We start from the raw sequence: 23,442 nt of genomic DNA on the forward strand, positions 1-23,442 counted from the left end.
CTTCAGCCACGCCACCGGACTCCACTGGACGGACCACAGTTGCATCCACTTCACCTTCAGAAGATCCACCACCACCAGCAACAGGTTGCTCGTAGAAACTGGAACAAGATCACAGCAGACCAGCTCGCCGCTTCCCTGAGCCAGCACCCTCCCGCCAGCTCAGCGAACCCCAGCCAGGCCGCCGACAACCTCACGAAGTGGATCAGCAACTGCGCAGATGACCTCGCCCCACTGAGGACCCCGCCTAGCAGACCCGGCAGCAAGAAGGCTCCATGGTTCACCAACGAACTCAAGAGCTCCAAGAAGAACTGCCGAGCCCTCGAGAAAGCCTGGAGAAGGGAGCCAACACCGGACAACATGACCAACCTCAAGCTCGCCACCCGGAAGCACCATCAACTGATCCACGCCACCAAGAAAACAGCATTCAAGGACCGTCTGGACAACAACGCACACAACTGCAAGGAACTTTTCAACATCGTGAAAGAGCTCTCCAACCCCAACGCCGGAAACAACGACATCACCCCATCGCAAGACCTCTGCAACTCCCTCGCCTCCTACTTCCACAACAAGATCGCGGACATACACAACAGCTTCAGCCCACAAACAACGCTCCCAACGACCGCACCAACGCCCCCCACCACCACCCTCAGCGCCTGGACCCAGATCAACACAGAAGACACCATCTGCACGATGAACTCTATCCACTCCGGATCTCCGACCGACCCCTGCCCCCACCACGTCTTCAACAAGGCCGACGCTGTCATCGCACCCCACCTGCGGGACATCATCAACACCTCCTTCGACACCGCTACCTTCCCTGAGAGCTGGAAACACGCCGAACTCAGCGCTCTACTAAAGAAACCAACAGCGGACCCCACCGAACTCAAGAATTACCGCCCCATCTCGCTCCTCCCGTTCCCAGCCAAAGTAATCGAGAAGACCGTCAACAAGCAGCTGGCCGCCTTCCTCGAGACGAATGGATCCCTCGACCCCTCACAGTCGGGCTTCCGAGCCAACCATAGCACCGAGACCGCCCTCATCGCTGCCACCGATGACATCCGAGCCCTGCTGGACAAGGGTGAGACAGCGGCCCTCATCCTCCTAGACCTCTCCGCGGCGTTCGACACTGTTTGCCACCGCACCCTAGTGCAGCGCCTCAGCAACATCGGAATCCAGGAGAAGGCACTGGAATGGATCATCTCCTTCCTCGCTGGAAGGACACAGAGAGTTCGCCTACCACCGTTCAGATCTGCAGCCACGGAAGTCATCTGCGGCGTTCCCCAGGGCTCCTCGCTCAGCCCCACCCTCTTCAACGTCTACATGAGCCCCCTTGCGGCCATCGCACGCCAACACAACCTCAACATCATCTCCTACGCCGACGACACCCAGCTGATCCTCTCCCTGACCAACGACCCAGCCGCCGCCAGAATCAACCTCCACGAAGGGATGAAAGACGTAGCCGAGTGGATGACGACCAGCCGCCTGAAACTGAACTCAGACAAGACGGAAGTCCTCATCCTGGGCTCCTCGCCCTCCGCCTGGGACGACTCATGGTGGCCCCCCGCCCTGGGCACCGCACCCAAACCGACAGACCACGCACGCAACCTGGGCTTCATCCTGAACTCTTCCCTCTCCATGACCAGACAAGTCAACGCCGTCTCCGCGTCCTGCTTTAACATCCTGCGCATGCCACGGAAGATCTTCCGGTGGATCCCCACCGAGACTAGGAAGACGGTCACCCAGGCCCTCGTCACCAGCCGACTGGACTACGGCAACGCCCTCTACGCCGGAACCACCGCCAAGCTCCAGAAGAGACTCCAGCGGATCCAGAACGCCTCAGCCAGACTCATCCTCGACATCCCCCGACGCAACCACATCTCCGGACATCTGAGAGACCTGCACTGGCTCCCCGTCAACAAGAGAATCACCTTCCGTCTCCTCACCCACGCACACAAAGCCCTACACGACCAAGGCCCGAGCTACCTCAACAACCGCCTCAACTTCTACGCTCCCAAACGCCACCTTCGATCGACCAACCACGCCTTCGCCGCCGTCCCCCGCATCCGAAGAGCGACAACAGGAGGAAGGTCCTTCTCCTACCTGGCCGCCAAGACCTGGAACACCCTCCCGACCGACCTTCGCCTGACCCAAGACCACCTCTCCTTCAGGAAGAACCTCAAGACCTGGCTGTTCGAGCAGTAGCGGCACCTCACCCCCCCCCCCAAGCGCCTTGAGACCCTCCGGGTGAGTAGCGCGCTCTATAAATGCCTTGATTGATTGCAGTCGCAAAATTTTTAACAGCTATGTGGTTCAGCCGCAATCGATGTATTAAGTCAATACCTATTGAATGAACTTGTCTGTAAATTTAAGGCCACTTGTTTTATAATCAATTTGTTCTTAATCATGTCTGAATTATTATATTGTGTAATTCTTTTATGGTCCCTGTGACCGAAATAAAGATAAATGAAATGAAATTATTTTCTTTAAAACACGTTATCAGTATCGCCAACACACATTTTAGTACACTCTAGCTGTACTGCTTGATATATATACAAACTGTACTGTGATGCTGTATTATGAATATCTTTTCTCAATGAAAACTTTTCATAGTGGACTCACAGGCCAAGGAGGGAAAAAAGAAAGTTCTAAAGTACTTGCCATGTGAAATATACATAATGTATGTGATTGTACCTAAATGAACGTAAACTATTGACTAGTGAGATGCAGTGTTTCAATATACCTTTAACAAGTGTATAAGGAAAGCAAACATAAACAGTGGTGGCCTTGACGATGTCACCGTCTTTTCTGTGTTGTATGGTTTGGAGTGAAAGAAGAGCTGAGGAGGAATGGCCCCGGGATCTTCTTACCGTCCAGTGATTGGCGGTGGCCGACAAGCAACAATCACATGGTCTGTCTTAGTCAGTCTGAGCATGGCACCTTGTGATGGGCGGTGCCGCTCTACATCTTCCTCCTCCTCCATGCCTTGACATAGGTGCAGTGAGGGTGCATGTGGGCACTACCAGAGAGGAGCCCAAACTTGAAAGAGAATCAGCATCTTCCAAGAGCGCTTCAGTGTCTTTCTGTGCCCTGGCCAGTCACCACACAGCTTAGGGCAAGCCACATGATGCGTGCTCAATGCAATGAAAGGCCAGTGCTGACAGCCGAGCTGTAGTGTGTGTGAATGTATGTTGCAGGGCCCTGGTGCCTTCCATAGGCACATATTGTGGTAACATTAGGCTGCATTGTCTTTCTTCTCTTTTTACCTTGGGTTGTGTGTGCTGCGTCATTTGTGCACCAATAACGGTGAGAAGCCCAGTAGCAGCAGCTTCCAGTATTACTAGAATTGACCACGCACCATGCAGCTCACCGGATGCCACATGATAATTGGACACTGTGTTTAAGACAGAACTTGCTACCCCATTGCCTTGTTGGTGAGCGAATGGTGCTATGGCAGGAATTCATGAAGTTTTATTTGCAAACCGCAGGATACATGCATGGCAGGGACAGGGCTGGTCAGCATTCGCTGCTTTATGACAATGATGGCTGCATGCATGACTGTATGGCTCTAGCCAAGAAAGCAGTCGCCAAGTCTCCAGCCTACTGAGAAGTTTCCCACTGTCCCAGCAGGCCACAAGACTCCCAGGCCCACTTAGAAGGGCTACTGCTAAACCCTGGCATCTACTGCACCCATTACCTGCTGGGTGGGGACTCCTTTCACTGAATTTATATGTTTTGAAGATTTTTTTCTTACAATCTTCGACTATTAAGTTGCCGCATGTATGCAAGTTCCCTCAACCGTGTTCCTGTTGAATGGTACCAGCACTTGTCTTCCAGTATACTCCCAATATAACTCAGTGTCTATGATTGCTTCAAATATTGTCATTGGTACTTTTCACACTAAGAAATAACTGCTCAGATGTGGGGTCTATTTAGATGTTTGTTTTCCCTTTTGTTAAATGTGTGTTTTCTGCCTAAATGCCTTATGGTTGAAACACACACGTGGCACCAAAGTCTCAGTTATGAACAGCCTATCTTTATGATTGTTGTCATCTACTTAAAGATCACTGATTGGTAATCCGTGTACATAGAGCACTTGCTTAGCTCCTCCAGTTTTTATAGCAGGCACAAAAGAAAGTATAAAAGCGTTAGGAATAATAAACAAATCATGAAAAAGTTTTTTTTCTCGGATTTTGCAGGCATCTCTTTCCGCTGACGTGGTAAAGTCTATTGAACGGCATGCGTCCACTCTCGCAGAACCCACTCTCTGTACTCGATTGTACTATTGTGGAGGCCAAGAGCACCCCGAGAGGCTGGCGCAGATACTAGGCAGCGGTTTCGCGCCCGAAGGTATGTGAAGTAGCTAGCTATAGTAGCAGGGCAGGCCTCTGCCCACCCACCTCCTCTCTTCCCCCCCCCCCCGCCCCTCCCCGAAGCCCTCTCCCCTTCTATTGTGAGTGTAAACATCCATTGTGTTCAAGTGTCTCATTTACCTAATGAATTCTACACAGTAAATGTAACTTTGCTAATTTCATGTATGATCAACAAAGTAACCTATGGAGCTCTCAAATGTGTAATTGTATGCTTTACATCTGAAAATTCCCACATGAGCCCTGACAAACCACCGGTAGATGAGCTGTTCAAGCCTAACATAGAGCATCTTGGAAGCTCTGCTTTGGTTTGCACATGTTTAATGTCTTTATAATTCAATTTCAAACGTTTTTCTAGGTAATCAGGATTCCCTTACCCCTTGCACCATGTTTTACTTCGTGACATTTGTAGAGTGTTTGTGTGTGGGCAACATCCAATTTCCATCTTATTTGTGTGTGGGATCTTCTTCGATAACAAATCCTGTGAATATGTGTACTAACTTTGTCACCAGTGCGCCACCTCACCTTTAAGTGGGAGTGTCTTTTGTTTTTCTCCTCCTCCAATGGATCCACTTAACATTCAACACCCTGGAGAAGATTCGGAAAAGGTATTTTTGAGTACAGTAAGTAGTACTCCAGTAGTACTATTTCATGTACTACAAAATACAATTCACAAACCTATGGGCCGAAATCTGTAGGGAATAATTGCTACAATTGCCATTCACAAAATACCTTTATAATTCTATAACATATATCCTAATAGTGAAAAAACCAGACTTAAGTGTACTCCCACCCAGCCTTAAACTTAGCGAAGCACCACACATGGCCAACTACTAGTACTTCCACACTCTTTAAAAAAAAATCAATGGAGGCAAACTATAGCACTAACATCCCACACAAAATAATGCCCCGTAATCTGCTGCAGTACACCACCAAGTCTTGCCTTTGGGCCATGAAATTGGTGCGTTGCTGACCCCTGCTACCCAGTGGACTCAGGCCTGTGGACAGCAAGCTGTGGGCTACCTGGCATACTGAAACCAGATCTCCCCAGCAGTGGGACGAAGATGGCAGATGCAGCCGTGCGCGCCCCGTCCTGTTGCTAGAGTGGCTGTCTGGGTGCTGCGATGACCGAAGCTCCCCAGCGGCATGAACCCCCCCCCCCCGAGGCACGGTGAAGTGAACCACTCGAGCCCCCCACCGCCGCTGAGGTGAGGAGTGACACGGGGGGGCTTGTGTGCACTAGACTCGCTTAGCTGTGCACGCCTGTGGCCCGCCTCGCCTGTCGACCTGGAATGGCACTGCCACTGCATCCGTAGCCAATTGAGAGGGGCGAGTGGAGGGGCTTGTCAAGGCCTGAATTCGGCCTTATGAAATGTGGGATCTGAAGCCATGCATATCAGGGGGCATGATGCTGGCTAGTGGGCCCATGCGACTCTGTGAGTTGTAGAAGCACCCACAACGTGCTCCACCCTGAGAAACCTTGAGTAGCGGGCAGACCGGGGACCCTGATGAACCACCTGTAATAAGGGCGCGGTACTACCCTCGTGTATCAGTGGAACCAGGTGCACCACCATCTGGCCTGCAACATCTCACACAACCCAAGCCCCCCCCGATTCATCGGTGGCACCCTAGTGCGGGACAGTCTTGGAAGAACAGCCCTGGCAGTTCTCCCTACACCAGTGCCATGAGCAAATGGAGTTGACCTGCAGGCCAGCGCATGGAAGTGCAGTTGAGTGCACCACAGGAGGAGACCAAGACCACTGGCTGAAACCCTATGAATCTCGGACTGGGCGCCTATACCAGGTATCATACACCAAGTTAACTGTATTACTGTGATGCACATAGATCAGAGGGGTGCACATAGATTACAGAGGTGCACTCTTCTCCCCTAACTGTGCAGAGTGCCTGCAGCAGAAGTATCTAATGAATGCAAGGGGGCGCTAACAACCTGTAAACTCACTGTGTACTGGACCCAGAGCACAGCCTTGATACGAACATTTGATTGGCTGCATTACTGGCCCCTCTCTCCAAGACTGGGTAAATTACACTACTACCAGGGACTTTACCCATTCCCTTGAGGCCCTTCTGTGCTGCCCGTGGCCCTCACAGAGGTAGAGGGATGAGGGGAAGGCCACTGGCTTTTTTCCTGTGGGCTAAGGCCGAGGGCCACTGTTGAGAACCATGGGACGCACAAGAAATAAAACTGATCAACCAGCTGCCTACTCTCACTCCCGGTCCACCCCCTTGGAGTGCTTGTTGGTTTAGACACCGGAAGACTGTGTGCCCCCAACCATAATGGCACCCCAAATGGATAAACTAGATGTTATTCTCCAGGAACGCAACCCTCACGTAGCAATCGTACATCGCCTGGGGACTCTCGCGACTGACATTGACATTCTCAAAGATGACCGGTGCAAGTTGACTGATATGGTCAAAATAAATTAACTGACACTGTCCACCCTGTACCGTGCCAAGCAGAACACTCTACGCAGATTACACACTTGCGCCAACAAGTAGAACAGCTCCAAGAATGAGTAGATGATGCAGACGGGAGAGTCCAAAGAAATAATGTCTACATAGGGGATGTCCCGGAATGCACAGAAAGTCCCCACACCGCTCAGTTCACAGAGGACTGGCTTTGCACTGGGGTGCCCTCCCCCCTGCCTGTCTGAACTGTTTACAGTGGAGAGAGCGCACAGAGTTCCTATAAGCAAGCTGATACTAGGAGCGCTGCTGCGCCCCATAGTGGCCAAGATTCTCAACTTTAAAGATCAGGATACACTACTACATGCTGCATGTGAGAAGGCACCCATCCATATGGAAAACACTAGAATTTCTTTGATTCCAGATTACACTATTGCTGTCCAACACAGACACTCCTCTTTTTAAGAAGTTAAAAAGCACCTGCATGCAGCTGACCTCACAAATGCACTCATGTTACCAGCCAGACTCAAGGTGATCCACAATCAACGTACCACTTTTTTCAACACTCCAGAAGGGGCATGGGACTGGCTGGTACAATACTTCCTGGACTCCCAGAGAGAAAGAGACCACCGGGATCTGTGCCACCCAGGACTCAGCAGACTCCTTGGGGACGGGGCATCCACTTATGATAGCTCGGAGACAGTACCTTCCTCACAGCAGACCCTGTAGGGTCAGCTAGAGGCAATTTGATCAGCGACCGATCAGCGACCTTCCACTAAGCCAATCAGTTCCAGCTCATCGCAGGGTAGTACCTCAGACCCGGATTCTCTTGGTAGAATGGCACTATTCCATTTGATTACCCCGCAGATGACACATGATCTGTTGGGTTGACTGTTGTGAGTAATACATATGCCCTAATGTTTTCCTTTCCAGGTTAGATCTGCGGCACTGGTTTGTGGGACTGTCCATTGCCACTCGCGGTCTGGACTATGTTGCTAGTTGGGATGTACAAAACATGATTGTTTGCCTGAGCTCTCAGATATAGCTCTGAGACATCGAATTTTCATTACCTCTGCCAACGATGGATATGGTTTTGTTATTTCCTTGTACATAGTACGGTGGCCCCTGTTCTGGACGGCCCATAACTGTAAACATGGCCCGCTATCTAATTCCTACATACCCAAACAGTTTGGATCTGCAATCCCCTTAAGTAAAGGCAATAGTTTTTCAATGGTTAATAGGTTATCGCTGGTGATATTGTTGGGTGGAACGACGAAATATTGCTGGACCGAGTATTTTGGGGAGGTTTTCAAAAGTTTGACGCAGTCACCTAGGTTATCTTTGGGGTAACTGCGGTGTGTGTTATGGAGATGGCCACTGTTGGAGAAGAGGGGGTTCTGCTACAGAAGAGATGAGTGTGGTGTTAAGTACTTATAACAACATCTCTTGGAATGTGCGAGACATGGGTTCTGTGCATAAGAAACATAGGGTTTTGGCTCAGTTGCATTGGCGCCGTGCACACATCACATTCCTGCAAGAAACCCATCTCGCCACTCTTGAAGCTCACTAGTTATGGAAGAAGTGGAGGGGACAACTCTTCCATGCTTCCTACTCCGTCTTTCCATGCGGCGCAGTGACGTGGCTCCGAGCTCATGTCCCATTTGCAGTGCTCGAAACTAGGATCGACACACAGGGTCTCTATGTACTGATATGGGGAGAATTAGACTATTGTACTTGGGTGCATCTATACACCCAATACGGAACAAGATGTCTTCCTGTCCCGTCTGTCATCAGTGTTGGCAGACTGGACATTATACCCTTGGTTGCTGGGTGGGGATTTCAGTGCTGTCCTTGATATGTCCCTTTATCGATCACATCCTCACTGGCTCCGGTACTGCTCTGGTGTGACAGGCTAAGGTGTTAAGACAATGGATGGACAGCTGGGGCATCTCGGACGTATGGCGTAGCAGAAACACAACACTGAGGGAATACTCATTTTACTCTCATCCCTATATGCTCCACTCTAGCCTTGACAGATTTCTCTGCCCTACCCACTTCCAATCTAACATTACACATGCCACATACTTGGGAAAGACAATTTCTGATCACAATCCCCTTGAAATCACATTATCATGGGTCCGGGTACTGGCAACTAAAGCCAACCCTGCTGGAGGATGCCATTTTTAGGGACACACTTACCACCACTATTCATATGTATTGCTCTGAGAATGCAGAGCCTGCCTCCTCTCCGCTTGTGGCGTGGGAGACTTTTTAAAGTGGCAATCAGAGGAACAACTATTAATTGTGTAGTGGGTGCTAGGAGAGTAGTTATTCGGGAACTTACACAGTGGAGTGTAGTTTGGGCCCACTGGAACGAGCAGCTGCTGAGAAGGCTGAAGCTGTAGATAAGTTGCAGGAGACTCAAATTGCCTACGCTGAGCTCTTTGAATGCCTCCGCATGATAGCATATCAGGCATATACACAGAGAACACATACTGAAGCCGACAAGTCAGGTGCACTCTTAGCTCGTTTCATTCGGCCAGCCATCTCACCCACGACTATTTTGTCCATAAACACGCCCACCCAAGGAACAATTTGGACACTGTTGGGAATCAATGAGGCCTTCTGAGACTTCTATACCGTTCTATACACTGCCTCCCGACCCCGAGGACATTGCCTCAATTTTACATCGGGTGACATTGCCCAGAGTACCTGCAGTAGACGTTGAGGCCTTCGGCACCGCCATTTCAGTGGGCGAGAAATGAGGGGCTATTAAAGAACTTGCTAGAAATAAAACCACAGATTCAGACGAGATCCCGATCGAGTTCTATTTCACGTATACAATTAAATTGGTACCACAGCTGGAAAAGCTATACAGTTCCTGCTTGAAGGAGGGCTCGCTTCCATTTCTACTAGGGAGGTGCTGGTGACCTCCCTGCTAAAACCTGGAAAGCCACCCACAGAGTTGCTCTCGTACAGACCTCTATCATTATTAAACACTGAATATAAGATCTTAAGTAAAGTCTTTGCACATAGGTTGCTGTTGCTACTCCCACGACTGTTGCATATGGACCAATGTGGTTTAGTTCCTAGACCCAATACTTCCTGGAATGTATGTCATTTTTTTTGCATAATGGATGCAAGTCGGAGATACTACCCATTTGCTGGCTGTATATCCCTGGATGTCTGCCAGGCCTTTGATACGCTGGGGTGAGACTTTGTGTTAGTGGTGTTAGCCTGACACAGAATACTCCCACCTTATATCAGGTAGGTGAATCTCTTGTATCTGGCGCCCATAGCCAGGTCTAGAATGGGGCCTCACATATCACACTCCTATTGGGTGGCGTGAGGGACTCAACAGGGATACCCCTCTTGCCGATCCTATTTGTACTAGCGATTGAACCCATAATGCACCATATTCATCAGGAGTCCGGGGAGTAGGGAATATCTATAGATCACACAATCAATTCCATATCACTATATGCATATGATATGATCCTATATCTGAAGGACCTCCGTACAGGGCTGGAAGGGATAGTTCATTTACTAGCTAGTTTCAGGGAACTTTATGGACTCCATATTAAAATCGACAAGTCATGCGCTTTCCCCTTCACTGTTGCCCACATGGGCCCTACCCTGCTGTTCAGTGACACGGATATTCAGGTGGTGCTACTAACATTCTGCTACCTTGGCATTCACATTTATCGTGTGCCGCAGGACCTGCTGTAGGGCAACCTCTTACAAGTGGTCAATTTCCTTAAATCTCAGGTGGCTTTCTGGACTACTTTACCCCTATCGGTAGCAGGGTGTCTGGCCTTGGCAAAGATGGTTATGGTGCTGTACCTCTTATAGCACTTTGTGAACCTGCCAGTAGGGGTGTCGGCATATGTGTTCAGGTTGTTAAATACTATGCTGGTGGAGCTCGCCTGGGGTGCTGGACACCGCAAAGTCAGCCTGGCTAAACTACAACTGCCAATGGACTATAGCGGCATAGGGGCCCCTGCTTTAAGGTCTATTGTCTAGCAGGACCACTGCAGTGGCTGCCATATTGGTCCCACTATACCCCCCACCATCTCTTTATTCCCTACCAAACACAACCACGAGAACACATTTATGAACACTTCCGGTGGGACACAGAGCCTGGCTCCCCTCTCCACAGCAGAAATGCTTAAGCAATTTCCCTCCTCACATACAGTTCTCACAGAGGTTACACACACTCTCGTACACACCGCTTCCCACATACAGATCTATTGATAGGTGACGCAGTCAGTTGGCAGGGGGAAGGGGTGGAAGGGTTATGTATGAACTGTTTTGCTTTTTTATGTTATACTGTATGTCAAGACTGGTGAATACCCCTTCTGTTATGCTGTCAGATAATGCTCTTTCATTCAATGCATAATGTCTTGATCTTAGACTATAATGTGGCAGATGTATCGCATATTGATACAATGTCACAAAGCTTTAGTTTATATTAAATGAACTTTATTTTTTTATTTTTTTAAATCATAAACTTTTTTAAATTTCTCTTTTTTTCTGTAGCGTGATCTCTGTCCTGGTAGAGAAGATTAGTCAAAACATGTGCAAAGTTACCAGTAGTAACTTGACACTTGTAAATTCAGCTGTAGGAATTTCCACCCCATCATTTGAGGCTGTGAAGGATCTTAGGCCTGCATCTAAATATAAATCTCTTCTTGGAAATTGTGAATAGTCAAAAGGTCGATCTACATATGAGTACATCTACATAGGCAAACGTATCTTTATGAATTGGCACATTCCAGTGGAAGGATACTGACATAGCTGCAGAGCGTCTCGTGTCTTGTGTGACACATACTGTCAGTCCTGGTGTTTTAGCCTACATCAATTTGTATTCTGGGACATGTATGTGTGTTCTTATATGAATGGGCTTAAAAATTCAAGCATGGAAGGTGCTGTTGATAAAACCGTGCGCTTGCTGGATTTATTGCATATGACATGGGGTCACAAGAGAGCTATGGATACCTAGTGTTGCTCTCAAAGGTAAAATGAGAGCTGTAGTCTGATATTAGTAATAATATGCTGTAAATATACATTCAAATATTAGTCCGGACTGAGTTTTGTGATAAACTGCAGAGTACTAGATCAAAAGTCTCACAGCTAGAAAATAGTAGGTTTTTAAAAAAAGAATCTAAAGGTAAGTGTAAAACGAGGACCTGATCTTTTCAGATCAAGTTGATTAGTGAGATAAAGATTAACATTAGGGCGTTTGAACGTTTCCACTGAATTAGTGAAACAACAGTTGTTAAGTTCTAATTTAGTCCATATTTGAGAAGGTTATTTGAAGGGGACACCTCTCGCTTAGCACTGGAAATTAACAACGGTATCTCCTAAGACTAATATTTTGACCAATAACGTCTGTTTAACAGCACACTTCACATCCTTCTGGGCAAACCTCTTTGGGGAGTGGAAATGTTTCTCCAAAACCTGCAATTCCTTTCATTATAACCTAATTTGTTATCAGTAATATAGTGGGCAAAAGGTACTTTACTGTTGACGTTTTTCACTTCTGTGTTTTTAATGCAATTCTTAACGAACTATGGACTTGATGTACGTACAGGCAGGTCGCAAACAGTGGGTGAAACGTGTGCACCAGTGTTTTGCGACCTGCCTGTCATTTTATGAAGCCAATTATGTACTAATGGGTCACAACGTGCCCATTTGATGGTCTTGTCTGCTCCGTCTGCTCCTTCCGAAGTGGCCTGACATGTATCCCAAGGGGATGTATGACGTTACAACGCATGCTGTTACAACGCATGCTGTTACAACGAAAGTTTTACAACGCGAGTGCATTGACAACGCAGGACATTACAACGCAAGTCTTTACATCGACTTGCACTAGATGGCGTGCTAACATTAAAAAAGTGTAATTTACTATTCCAACTCCAGTCCACGTAACAGTAGGGAAGGTGTTGGGATAGTAAACTACACTATTTTTAATGTTAGCACACCATCTAGTGCAAGTCGATGTAAAGACTTGCGTTGTAATGTCCTGCGTTGTCAATGCACTCGCGTTGTAACTGTTTCGTTGTAATGGTAGTGCGTTGTAAAAGTTGCGTTGTAAAGGTTGTTCCCCATCCCAAGGGGAAGCTGTCACACAGGGACAGCTTCTCTTTCATATCAGAAACCCCCCAACTCAGCTGCCAGCAACTAACAACCCTTTGGCAGATGCAAACCCCATAATTTTGCGAATGGCCAGGTTTGCGACCACACAAGGGCTTTGATAATCAGGACCTATTCCCAACTAAATTTTAAAATGGAATTTGATCTAAGAACTACTAAGGACCAAACATGGGGGCTTATTTACAAGCCTCTTGTCCCACCAGCGCGTCACTTTTTCCAATGTTAAAAGTGACGCTCCGGCGGCGCAAGGGGCTTGTAAAAAAGCCCCAGGGTTTAAAGCTGATGTTATGTTCTTTCTTGGCAAAGGCTATTCCTAGAGAAAGCCTTTGTAGATGAAATTAGATATCCTTTGTCGGGCAACTGGGTACAAAACTCTTCAGAATGACACAAAAGCCTACAGAAAGCTATCAGTACAGATATTAATTATCAACTCGCAGCTGCCACTCGTTTCAAGCTAAAAAATTCTGATTCTATTGAATCAAAATGTAAACATTTTGTGTGGGAGCTAAGAAAACAAAAGCATTTTTCTTTGTTCAGGGTCGGTAGGTTGTTCTTCTGGAAACTGACTCACCCACCCACGTTGTTCTGGTAAAAAGTTGTCTGGAGCATGGCGACTGTGTAAGTGGCTAGACCGCAATCAGGCAGTGCTTAATTTGTAAAATACGTAGTGCCGGGGCCCTCTGCAGGAGGAAATTAGAGCTTGCACCATCCGTTGCCCCTGGCAGCACTGCCAATGACTGCACCAACACACTACTAATAATCACATTCTTAAAATTGAGACAATTGTTACTATTACAGGCCCCCAAAGCTATAAGAATGGCTTTTGATGCAAATATTAATAATTGGAATTGTAAATTGAAATAATAAACAGAAATTTGTCTGACACCACTACCATGTAGCAGACAGTCATAAGCCCAGGTGCTGGCCATTAAGTGCCGGTGCTGAGCACCAGTAAGCACCGGCACAAATTAAGCACTGCAATCAGGGCTTTTGTGACAAAGCAGGGACAGACAATGCCACATGGGTCAAGTCAGCCTGAGTCCCAGTGCCACTCATAAAAAACATCAGAATGTGTCTCCTGAAACTTTTGGTGTGCAGGTGTGTGATGTGACAGCCTTAGGTCAGAGTAGAAGTGGGTAGTGCCACAGGCACAGATCTTACCTCAGTGTTGCATGTCCGCACCAAGTAAAAGACTTGGGGCCTGATTTTGAGTTTGGTTGAAAGGATACTCCATCGTATTGGCGACGTAGTACCCGGTCAGGCAAACTCATGGTCTATCTACTGGCTTTAGAATCAGGTGAACTGCCAGGTTCATGCTGACAAAGTAAAATTTACTCTGTAGGTGTAAATCTTTCTATGATAGCCCAAGAGAGTACAGGCCGTTGAAGGTAAGCTTTTCGACCATCTACACAATTTTGAGTTGGCAGGCGAATCTTTTTTTTTTGTGCCTGTCACCACCAGACATTTTTCAGCAGTGAGGGACTGTGAAAATAAAAAAATGACCCCACACCATTGGACAAAATTCCCATGGTGACAGGGCGTTAGATTTTTTCTTTTCCAACTGCAAACTCCTGCTTTGGGAGTTTGTTTTTGGAAAAGAAAAAACTTTAAAAAGTTTGGTGTTTGAGTTCGTCACCAATGACGGACGCACAGCAAACTTTTAAATGTGTTTTTTTTTTTTAAACCACCATGACAGCAGTTAATACAAACCCAGAGAATTCACCGCTGGGCCGATTTTGAACTCTAAATTGGCTGGCAGAGTAAAGGGTGGTTGACATAAAGTCCTCCGCCGCCCTGACTGCTTTTACTCCATCCACCAAAGTCTATCTTGGTGCAGTGGCGGTATGAGTGCTCATGGGCTGCTTCAGTTGTGACATTTCTATCCTTTAAATTCTGTGGGGCCTCATCTCGCCAGGGGCCTATTTCAAATGGAATGGATGAAATTCCTTGATACTTCCCCTGCATAGTGGCCCACATCAGTGGTTGAAATGGAAAAATGGAAGTGCAGGTACTCTGTAGCACAGTAACTGCTTGTTTCTGAGAAGTGCCGGTACTCTCCAATTAAAAGTATAGCATTTCTCTTGAGAAGTGCCGGTACTCTCCCTCTCAAAATAAAAAAGTGCTGGTACTCCGTACCGGACAGTACCGGCCCATTTAAAGCACTGACCCACATACAACCCTTGCAGGCCTTTCTGTTCCTCCCTTCAGGCATTACTTGAACGCCTGGGAGGCTATTATCAGTGCTCACCTTTAGTTAGCGCATGCTACAGATGCATCAATTCTACCATGTCCACGTGCCTGGTAAATGTTTAGATTACCAAGTAAATGCTTTCTCTTTCCTAGCTCTACTTTAAATATTGTTTGCTGATCAACAGTTGTTTTCACTTTATGAATGTGCAGGGGCGACTGTGCAACAATGACACATGCTTACATCCCAGAAATCTTAGAAAGGTAATGGTAGAAAAAAAATCAAAATTGAAACCCGAGAAATTATTCTTCATTTCTTCTTACCCTTCCACCTACAACGTGAGCATTAGTCAGGGTATGTTTAAGAACCCTGGGATCATATTAAGCTATTGCTTGTACACCATGCTCTCTTAAAAAACACCCAAGTCATGGAGATCTCAAACATTTTCTTATTTTCAGCTATGTAACAGCAGAATGCAAATGGTGGTTGTAGCAGATTTTTATCACAGTTCTGCATACAGAAAGCGCTCGCCGAACCAGCTCTGCACTGACAAGGAACGGTTGCCATAGCAATTGAACGTGTACGTAACGCCACCAGGCTGAGCGTGCGCCAGGCAGCCGCAGCGTGCTTTGGTATTAGAGCGGCTTGTAAATGCCAGCGTCTGTTATTGACGTAGAAATACGAACTACTCAGCGCAGCACTTTCTAAACTGTTTCCTTCCTCCTCAGATCTTCACCGTGGGGCCTTTGGAAAAGGGCTGTATTTTTCTTCAAGTGCCTCCACAGCCTGCACGTTCTCTCCGGTAAGCCTGCGACATTTCCAAGTTCCATCCTAAAAGAGTTCCGAAAAGAGCCCGTGCCACACTCGTTCACAAGCATTCTGAAGTGATTTGTTTGAGGTCTGTTCCCATATCAAAGGCACCACTGAAACTGTGGGAATTCAGATTTATACAGAGAAACACTCGTTTATGGAGTTCAAGCAACAGCATAGAAACGTGTCAGGATTTGACAGAATGTACATTAATCGCTATTTTCTCAGTCAAAGCATCAGGAGATATTAAACAATCACAAACCTGTTTTAAAGTTGTTATTGGCACATGCTTTCATTGTCATACATGGGGTGAGGGGCCGTAAGGGATCCACCTTCAAGACTGTGCTGTGTAAAGGAAGTGGGAAAACCTAGCAATGAGGCATTTTACGTATGTATCTTCACCCTGCCTTCTCGGAGATGCACATGTCAATTGTGTGTGTGTGTGTGGGGGGGGGGGTCTTGGAAGTCTAAATTTTCTTGTTAAGATGTCATGTTTTGGGCAAACTTGTTGAATGTCTTACCTTTGGAGTCAGGGATAAAGAGTTGTTTTTATTTTCTTCTTAACACCCCCACAGCGGTCAGATTGTATTTTGCAGATAGTTCTTTTGTGACCAATATTAACGAGAGAGCACGGAAATTGCAAGCCATTGGTATTATATATAGTCACATTCTTGAGAAATACTAATTTCTGTGGAAGCATGTGGTTACACGAATGTTTAGATGCTAGGCTAATTTCATTACCTTTACCTGGCGAAAGAATAATAATTCCCTCCTATTACAAACAACGCACTCATATCGTACCATGTTTCAATTCGTGTTACGTGGACAATGGAGTGCTTTACACACAGGGATGCAGGGTGTAGTGAATCAATGTAGTGAGCAGGTAGTGGGGGCAAGCGACTAGTCGGTGGTTTAGGCCAGTAAACATCCACTGAGGAGGCGGATGTTTCGGGGCAGTCCTAGAATTGATGCTATGCCGATTTTGATTGGCAAACAACGCAAGTGGATCTACACAAGATCGGGTATGTGGCTCTCACAATTACAGAAGCATTGCATATGAGATTGGCACTTTCATTTTCTGGCATCCCTGCTACAGAACGCTTTATTCAATCAATAGGAGCGCTATCATTAATCACTGCTTAGTGACTCTGGGCCAGATGTACGACCCGTTTTTGCATGCGCAAACGGGTTTACAACCAGTTAGCGCATGCAAAAACCTACAGGGCCATGTACAAAGCCTATTTAGCGAGTTAAAATGTATTTGCGACTTGCTAAATAGGTTTTGCAACTCTCAATTAGCAAGGGGCGTTCCCTTCCTAATAGCGATCGCAAAGCCATGTACTAAGGTTTTGCGGTCGCAAAACACTCGCAAATTACCACCCTCTTCAAGAGAGTGGTAATGGAGTCACAAATGGGAAGGGGTCCCTAGGGGACCCCTTCCCCTTTGTGACTGTCTCTGAAAATATTTTTTAAGGACAGGCAGTGGTCCCAGGGACCACTACCTGCCCTTAAAAAATGAAACGAAAACGTTTCATTGTTTTTTTTTAAATGCATCCCGTTTCCTTTAAGGAAAATGTGCTGCATTAAAAAAAACTGCTTTATTTAAAAGTAGTCCCAAACATGGAGGTCTGCTGAGCCCAGCAGGCCACCATCCCTGGGAGGGCCAGCCATTCCCAATGGGGTCGCAAATTGCGAGTGGCTCATCAATATTCACGAGCCTCGCATTTTGCGACCCCATTGGGAATCGCAATCAGTTTCTCTGACACTGCTGTACATAGCATTTTGCGAGTAGCAAATTGCGTCGCAATTGCGACTAGCAAAATGCTTGGTCGTATATCTGGCCCTCTGTTTTTGTTTCAATTTCAAAATTTCCTGATTGCTTCTTGCATTCTAAAGTATTAGCTTCTGAAAGTTATTTGTGATTAGTGCTACTTTCACATGAATCATTTTCTTCACATGTGTAGGTAAAACATACATAGATGAAGGTACATTTAAACCTCAAGGATGCAGTTGTTTGAAGTCACCAGTGATGTAGCTCTAGACCACGCTGCCTGGTGTCCGGTAGGTCTTGGTTTCAGTAGAGGTGGGCGAGCCCCTGAAAGTTCAAGCAAGGCTCGAGCCTAATGCATGGCTCTAACCCAGCTCAAGGTCCTCACGGGTCATTGAGCCCAAAATGAGCTGTGGCTTCTGCTTGCCACCCCCCACCTAAACTCATGTGGCAAGAATCATTAAAATAAAGTAGTAACCATTGTCTTTAATAATGCTCATGAGGCTAGAGCACGGAAGGCTTAAAGCAACAGCCTTTGATGTAATAAAGGAGAGAGAAAGGTATGTCCATTTAGTGGCTGAATTGCACAGTGTGAAACCAGAAAGCCTGGTGTCAATATTGGCTTGCCCACTTGACCAAATTATAGGATCCTAGGCAAATATCCTAGCCTCCTTTTTCTTCATTTTCCCTTATGAGAGCACCTTCAAATGCATGATTTCAGGATGTGCGCTCTGCAAAAACCCTATTTGTCTGATTTCAATAATGCTCCATCTATAATAAGTATTTAGGACACTTACAGTACTCATGGCAACTGATTTGCCTGTTGGTTCATCAGTGCCCTAGTCGTCAGCCAGAGTTGGAGCTGGAATGGTAAGTTCATGTATAGAAACTATCACTTAATAAATACTTCTCAATACAGTGAGATAGTCTAATGTACTAAGGTGAAACACTTCCGCAAGGTAAAGAAATTTACTTTTTAACTATATATTATTTTATATGATGCTTGTTACATGGTTTACTTGCCGCATATTTTTCTATGACTCTGCTCGTACACAGGCTCTTAAAGCCAGAGTCGCCCCTTGGCTCCGTTCTGGCTTAGCCCTTGCCCACATCTAGGTGTCAGAGGTCAGTCAACAAAAGCAGTGTGTGGAGATCAGGGTTAGGGGGAGGTACACATGAGCTTCTCTGCAGATTTTGAATCGTAGCACACTTCTGATAACTGATGCTGATTCTACGCTCAGGGTTGACAAACCCGTGTTTGCTTCCTTTCCACGTAGGCAGACGAGCTAAAAGGTGGGATCAATATCTAATCAGCCTCCTTTTAAAAACAGTAAACTGGTTAGCCTCCTTTTTGGATATCAGAGTTAAATAAGTTGTTTTGACTGTTTTCTCGTTGTCTTTTTCAGACTGTTTTGGTGGCATATCATAAAGCTTGATAGTTGACAGGCAGTAATAGATGGGAGAAGAGAAAATTGTCACATTTTTGTCTGATACCATCATACCAGAACTCTTATTTTTGTCTCATTATATAGAGTGATTAGCTTACCACTGTAAGACTTCAACGCATTTATCTACCTTGAATATAGCATGTTACAACGCATGCTATTACATCGAGTGCTTTTGCAACGTGGTAATTACAACAACCGCGTTGTTAGTACGCGATACCTTTACATCACAAGTCATTAGAACGACTGGCTGTAGGGGTCGCGCTGAACTTAGGAATAGTTTTATTTACTATTCCTACTACAGTTTGCGCAACAGCAGAGAAGGTGTTGGATTTCATATCCAATATCTTATCGCCCCCTACAAAAAGTCATTCTAATGACTTGCGATGTAAAGGTATCGCGTTCTAACAACGCGGTCGTTTTAACAACTGCGTTGTAAAAGCACTGCAATGTTATGACAGCATAGTAAATGCTGTTTCCCATCTACCTTAGAGCATTCTTGGACTGGCTCACCGGCTACTGCACTGAAGCTCGCTCGTTTTCAGGTGGATGTGCACATATGCTCAGGCAAATACCATCACCCATGGGGCAGCCGTCAATGGCTGACGTGGGCTGACTCATTGTCCCACGCAGTTTGCTGTCAGGAATGGAATGTATTACACTCATTCAGGCAAACTACAAACCAGAAGAAGAAGGTTGACCTAAAGCCTCACTATCTATTTAAAATTACTTGTATTTTAATTACTTTTTTTGATTACAAGTTTCTAGCAGACAACTGACCATGCTAGGCCAGTCAAAGAAATTCTTACAGGAATTATTACAGGGCAACACTTCTATCTCCTGGGTTTGTCACAGGGAGTAATCAACACCAAAACCTTTGTCTACTGCAAAAATTGTGAGATTCCACATCATTAAATGAAGGTCTACAGGCTTTAACATGCTGCATTAGCAATCTACCCTTAAAGACGTATTGGCTCTAACATATATGTTCCATACTAAATAAATTAGACATACTGCCTTCCTTGGAACTTTTCATATTAAGAAATGTGATCTGTGACATTTCACATAACTCTTTCCAGTAAACCAGTTAGGCTTATAACCTTTATCACACTAGACAAAGTGGTATAGGAAACACAAGCAGCTTGCCAAAAGCCATCAAGAACCTCAATAGCTGGATCACTGCATGCGACACGCTGGCACTCTAAAGCACAACCCAATGGCCAAAGCCTGACCTCAGGCCAGCCAGTACACAGAGCTACTCAGGCTGAAGACACAACACTACAAGCAACTGGAGTGCAAATCGAGAACCAGTCAAGACACAACGGATAAGACATCTTCAAATCCACCCTAAGATGCTACCACAGGCAGATACGGAATGCCAAGTGCACAGCTCTTGCAGACCACATTGACACCAGCACAAACAGCTGTGAGGAAATCTTCACCATCGTCAAAAATGTCACTGCGCCTCTTACTGCATCCAGCAACATCACCCCTCTCAAGACATTTTTAGCAAGCTCTCGGAATTCTTCTATAACAAAATCACCTCCAAATACGGGAACTTTGCCCTCAACTGGATCCCATTACTGTGGCAACTCAACTTCCCATCACGGCTTAAGAACGAACTCTGACCTTGTGTACCACCGTCACCACTGTGGAAACTGCCACTACCATGAAGACAATCCATTTGGGTACCCCATCTAACCCCTGCCTGTACTAAGCCTTCACCAAAAGACTCCTACCGATCAGCAAAGCACCTGAAAACACACCATCATCATGCCATGGCTCAACTGCTCAAGAAACCATCACCTAACCCAACCACTCTCTCCAACTATGCACCTATCTCCGTCCTACCATGCCTGGCCATGGTCTTAGGGAAACTAGTCAATGATTGCCTCACTGACCACCTCAGCAACCAAGGGCTCCTTGACGCCACACTGACCAAATTTAGGCCCAGCCACAGTGCAGAAAGAGTACTTATCGTGCCACATCCACATGATACTTGACAGAGGAGATACTGTAGCTCTCATTCTCCTGGCCCTCTCTGCAGCATGTTACATGGTATCAGATCCCATCATTCTTAGGCACTTTCACAAGATTGGTATTCAAGGACCCACTCTTCTCTGTATCTGCTTCTTCTTAATAGATAGGACACAAGTTGTCAGCTTGGCACCTTACTCCGTGGAAGACCGCAAACTCATCTGTTGAGTGCCTCATGGCTCATTGTTCAGCCTTACCATCTTAAATGCATATATGATTCCTCTTACCATCGTCAATAGTGCACACAACACCTACATCCTTTCCTACACCGATGACACACAACTAATAACCTCTGTCTCAGAGAAGACCCCTGTTAGACCTGGCACCTTGGCGTGGGTCTCCCTTCCATTTTTCGCTGTTGCCTTATATGTTTTTGCTGGTGTTAGTTGCTCAGGGCACTGTGTCACTGCTATCCAGTGCCACAGTGCAAGTGCTCCCTATTGTAAATTGATGTATGATTTGTGATTTCATGATTGGTTGATTTGGTTTACTTGTCAGACCCTAGTACAGTGCACCAGGAGTGCCCAGGGCTTGCAAATCCAAATACTGTCTGGAGTTTGAGTGACAGGGCTGGCGAATTCCAGGAGACAGGATGAGGTGCCCCAGTAGTGAATAGAGAGATCTGCATCTAGATGGGTGGGAGGAGTTGCACCTGGGACCTGAATAGGGGTGTGCCTGCCTTCCACAATGCTGGCTCCACCTCCTGGGGAGCGGCTGATGTCTCTGCCCTGCACAGTGAATGAAGAGAAGGAATCCTGTCAACAAAGTGCTCCAGGGCTGTACTTGCCTTCCACAATGCTGATTCCACCTCCTGTGGGTCGTCTAATGTTTCTGCCCTACACTGTGAAAGGAAAGGAGAAGTCTGGTAAACAGAGTGCTCAGGAACTGGTTTGGACTGGGCAAAGACCCCTCTGCCCTCAGAGGTCAAAGGATTTTGGGGTATAAGTATTGGGCCCCTGATCCCAATAATTTAGATCACTTTGGGAAAACAAGAAGATCCTCTGCTGAGGGAGGAACCTGAAGAAGCTGAGGAGGAAACTATCCATGAACCTGGGGGATTGGCCTGCAGTGGTTGCCTTACTGCCAAAGAGAGGAGAAAGGAACTTGGTGTGTACTTTTGCTCAACTTGTGAAGGATCTCCAAGGGCTTGGAAAAGAGCTTGCCTTCTGCTGAAGTCTCAGGAACAAGAGACTCCCCCCGTTCCCCCCCCCCTCCCCAGAGTTCTTTGGAAGTGCCTGCTGCTGTTGTTGGGCCTTCTCAGGGACTGCGTGTCGCAAGGAGCTGGAAGCGCGACTCAAGACGGAGAAGCGTGCCGCTGTCGGAGCTGCTGTCGTCGTATCGCGTAAAGTGTGTCGCCGCGGCAGCATCGCATCGAGCGGAAGCATCTTGCATCATCCAGGAAGTGTCTCGCAACGCCGAAGAAGCGTGTTGCCATTGCAGCCATCGTAGCTGATGCATTGCACCGCATCAAGAGAAGAGTCTTGCATCGAGGAAGAAGCGTGTCGCCATCGCAGCCATCGTAGTTGTCGCATTGCACCGCACCAAGAAAAGCGCCTCGCATCCACAGAGAAGCGTGCCGCCGTCGGAGCTGCGGTCGTCGCATCGCGTAAAGGGGTGTCGCCGCTGCAACATTGCATCGAGCGGAAGCGTCTCGTAAACGTCGGGGAAGAGTGTCGCTGCCAAGGCCGCTGTCGTTGCATCGCGTAAAGTGTGTCGTCGCTGCAGCTGAAGCATCGAGTCAAGACTTCTCGCAACATCGAAGAATCGTGCCGCATCTGGAAGATCTTCACGTCTTTATTTCTTTGGACCAAACACTTCATCGCATCATCATCGTTGCAACACTTTAGTTGCCCTGCGTGTCGCATCTAAAAGGTACATTGACTTAAAGTGTCGCATTTAAGAACTAAAGAGAACTAAGAAAAAGTCTACCATCTAAAGTAACAGTATTGTGTATTTTTGTCGTTTAATGGTCTTGTGATAAATCTATATAAAGAATACTTATTTGTGATATAAAACCTGTGTGGTGTCCATCTGTAGTGTTGTCACTTGATTACTGTATGTGTTCACAAATGCTTTACACACTGCCTCTGAGATAAGCCTGTCTGCTCGTGCCAAGCTACCAAGGGGGTGAGCAGGGGTTATTTTAGGAGTGTACCCCCTTACTCTGACTAGAGGCGAGGGTCCCTATTTGTCACAAGTGCATACCTGTGCCAACTAGAGTCCCCCAAGTCTAACATTGGTTTGTCA

General features: G+C 46.7%; 1 protein-coding gene across 1 annotated transcript in view; it reads left to right on the forward strand.

Annotated features, from left to right (window-relative positions):
- LOC146775937 (uncharacterized) overlaps window positions 1-23,442 on the forward strand; it is a 1,457,164-nt gene that overhangs the window by 1,334,575 nt on the left and 99,147 nt on the right. Inside the window, exons 18-19 of the mRNA XM_085639461.1 lie at window positions 4,197-4,347; window positions 15,864-15,937. Coding sequence (XP_085495587.1) covers window positions 4,197-4,347; window positions 15,864-15,937 — 225 coding nt within the window. The remainder of the gene's footprint in view (window positions 1-4,196; window positions 4,348-15,863; window positions 15,938-23,442) is intronic.

This window comes from Triturus cristatus, chromosome 12 (genome assembly GCF_964204655.1).
Source record: "Triturus cristatus chromosome 12, aTriCri1.1, whole genome shotgun sequence".
Taxonomy (NCBI): domain Eukaryota; kingdom Metazoa; phylum Chordata; class Amphibia; order Caudata; family Salamandridae; genus Triturus; species Triturus cristatus.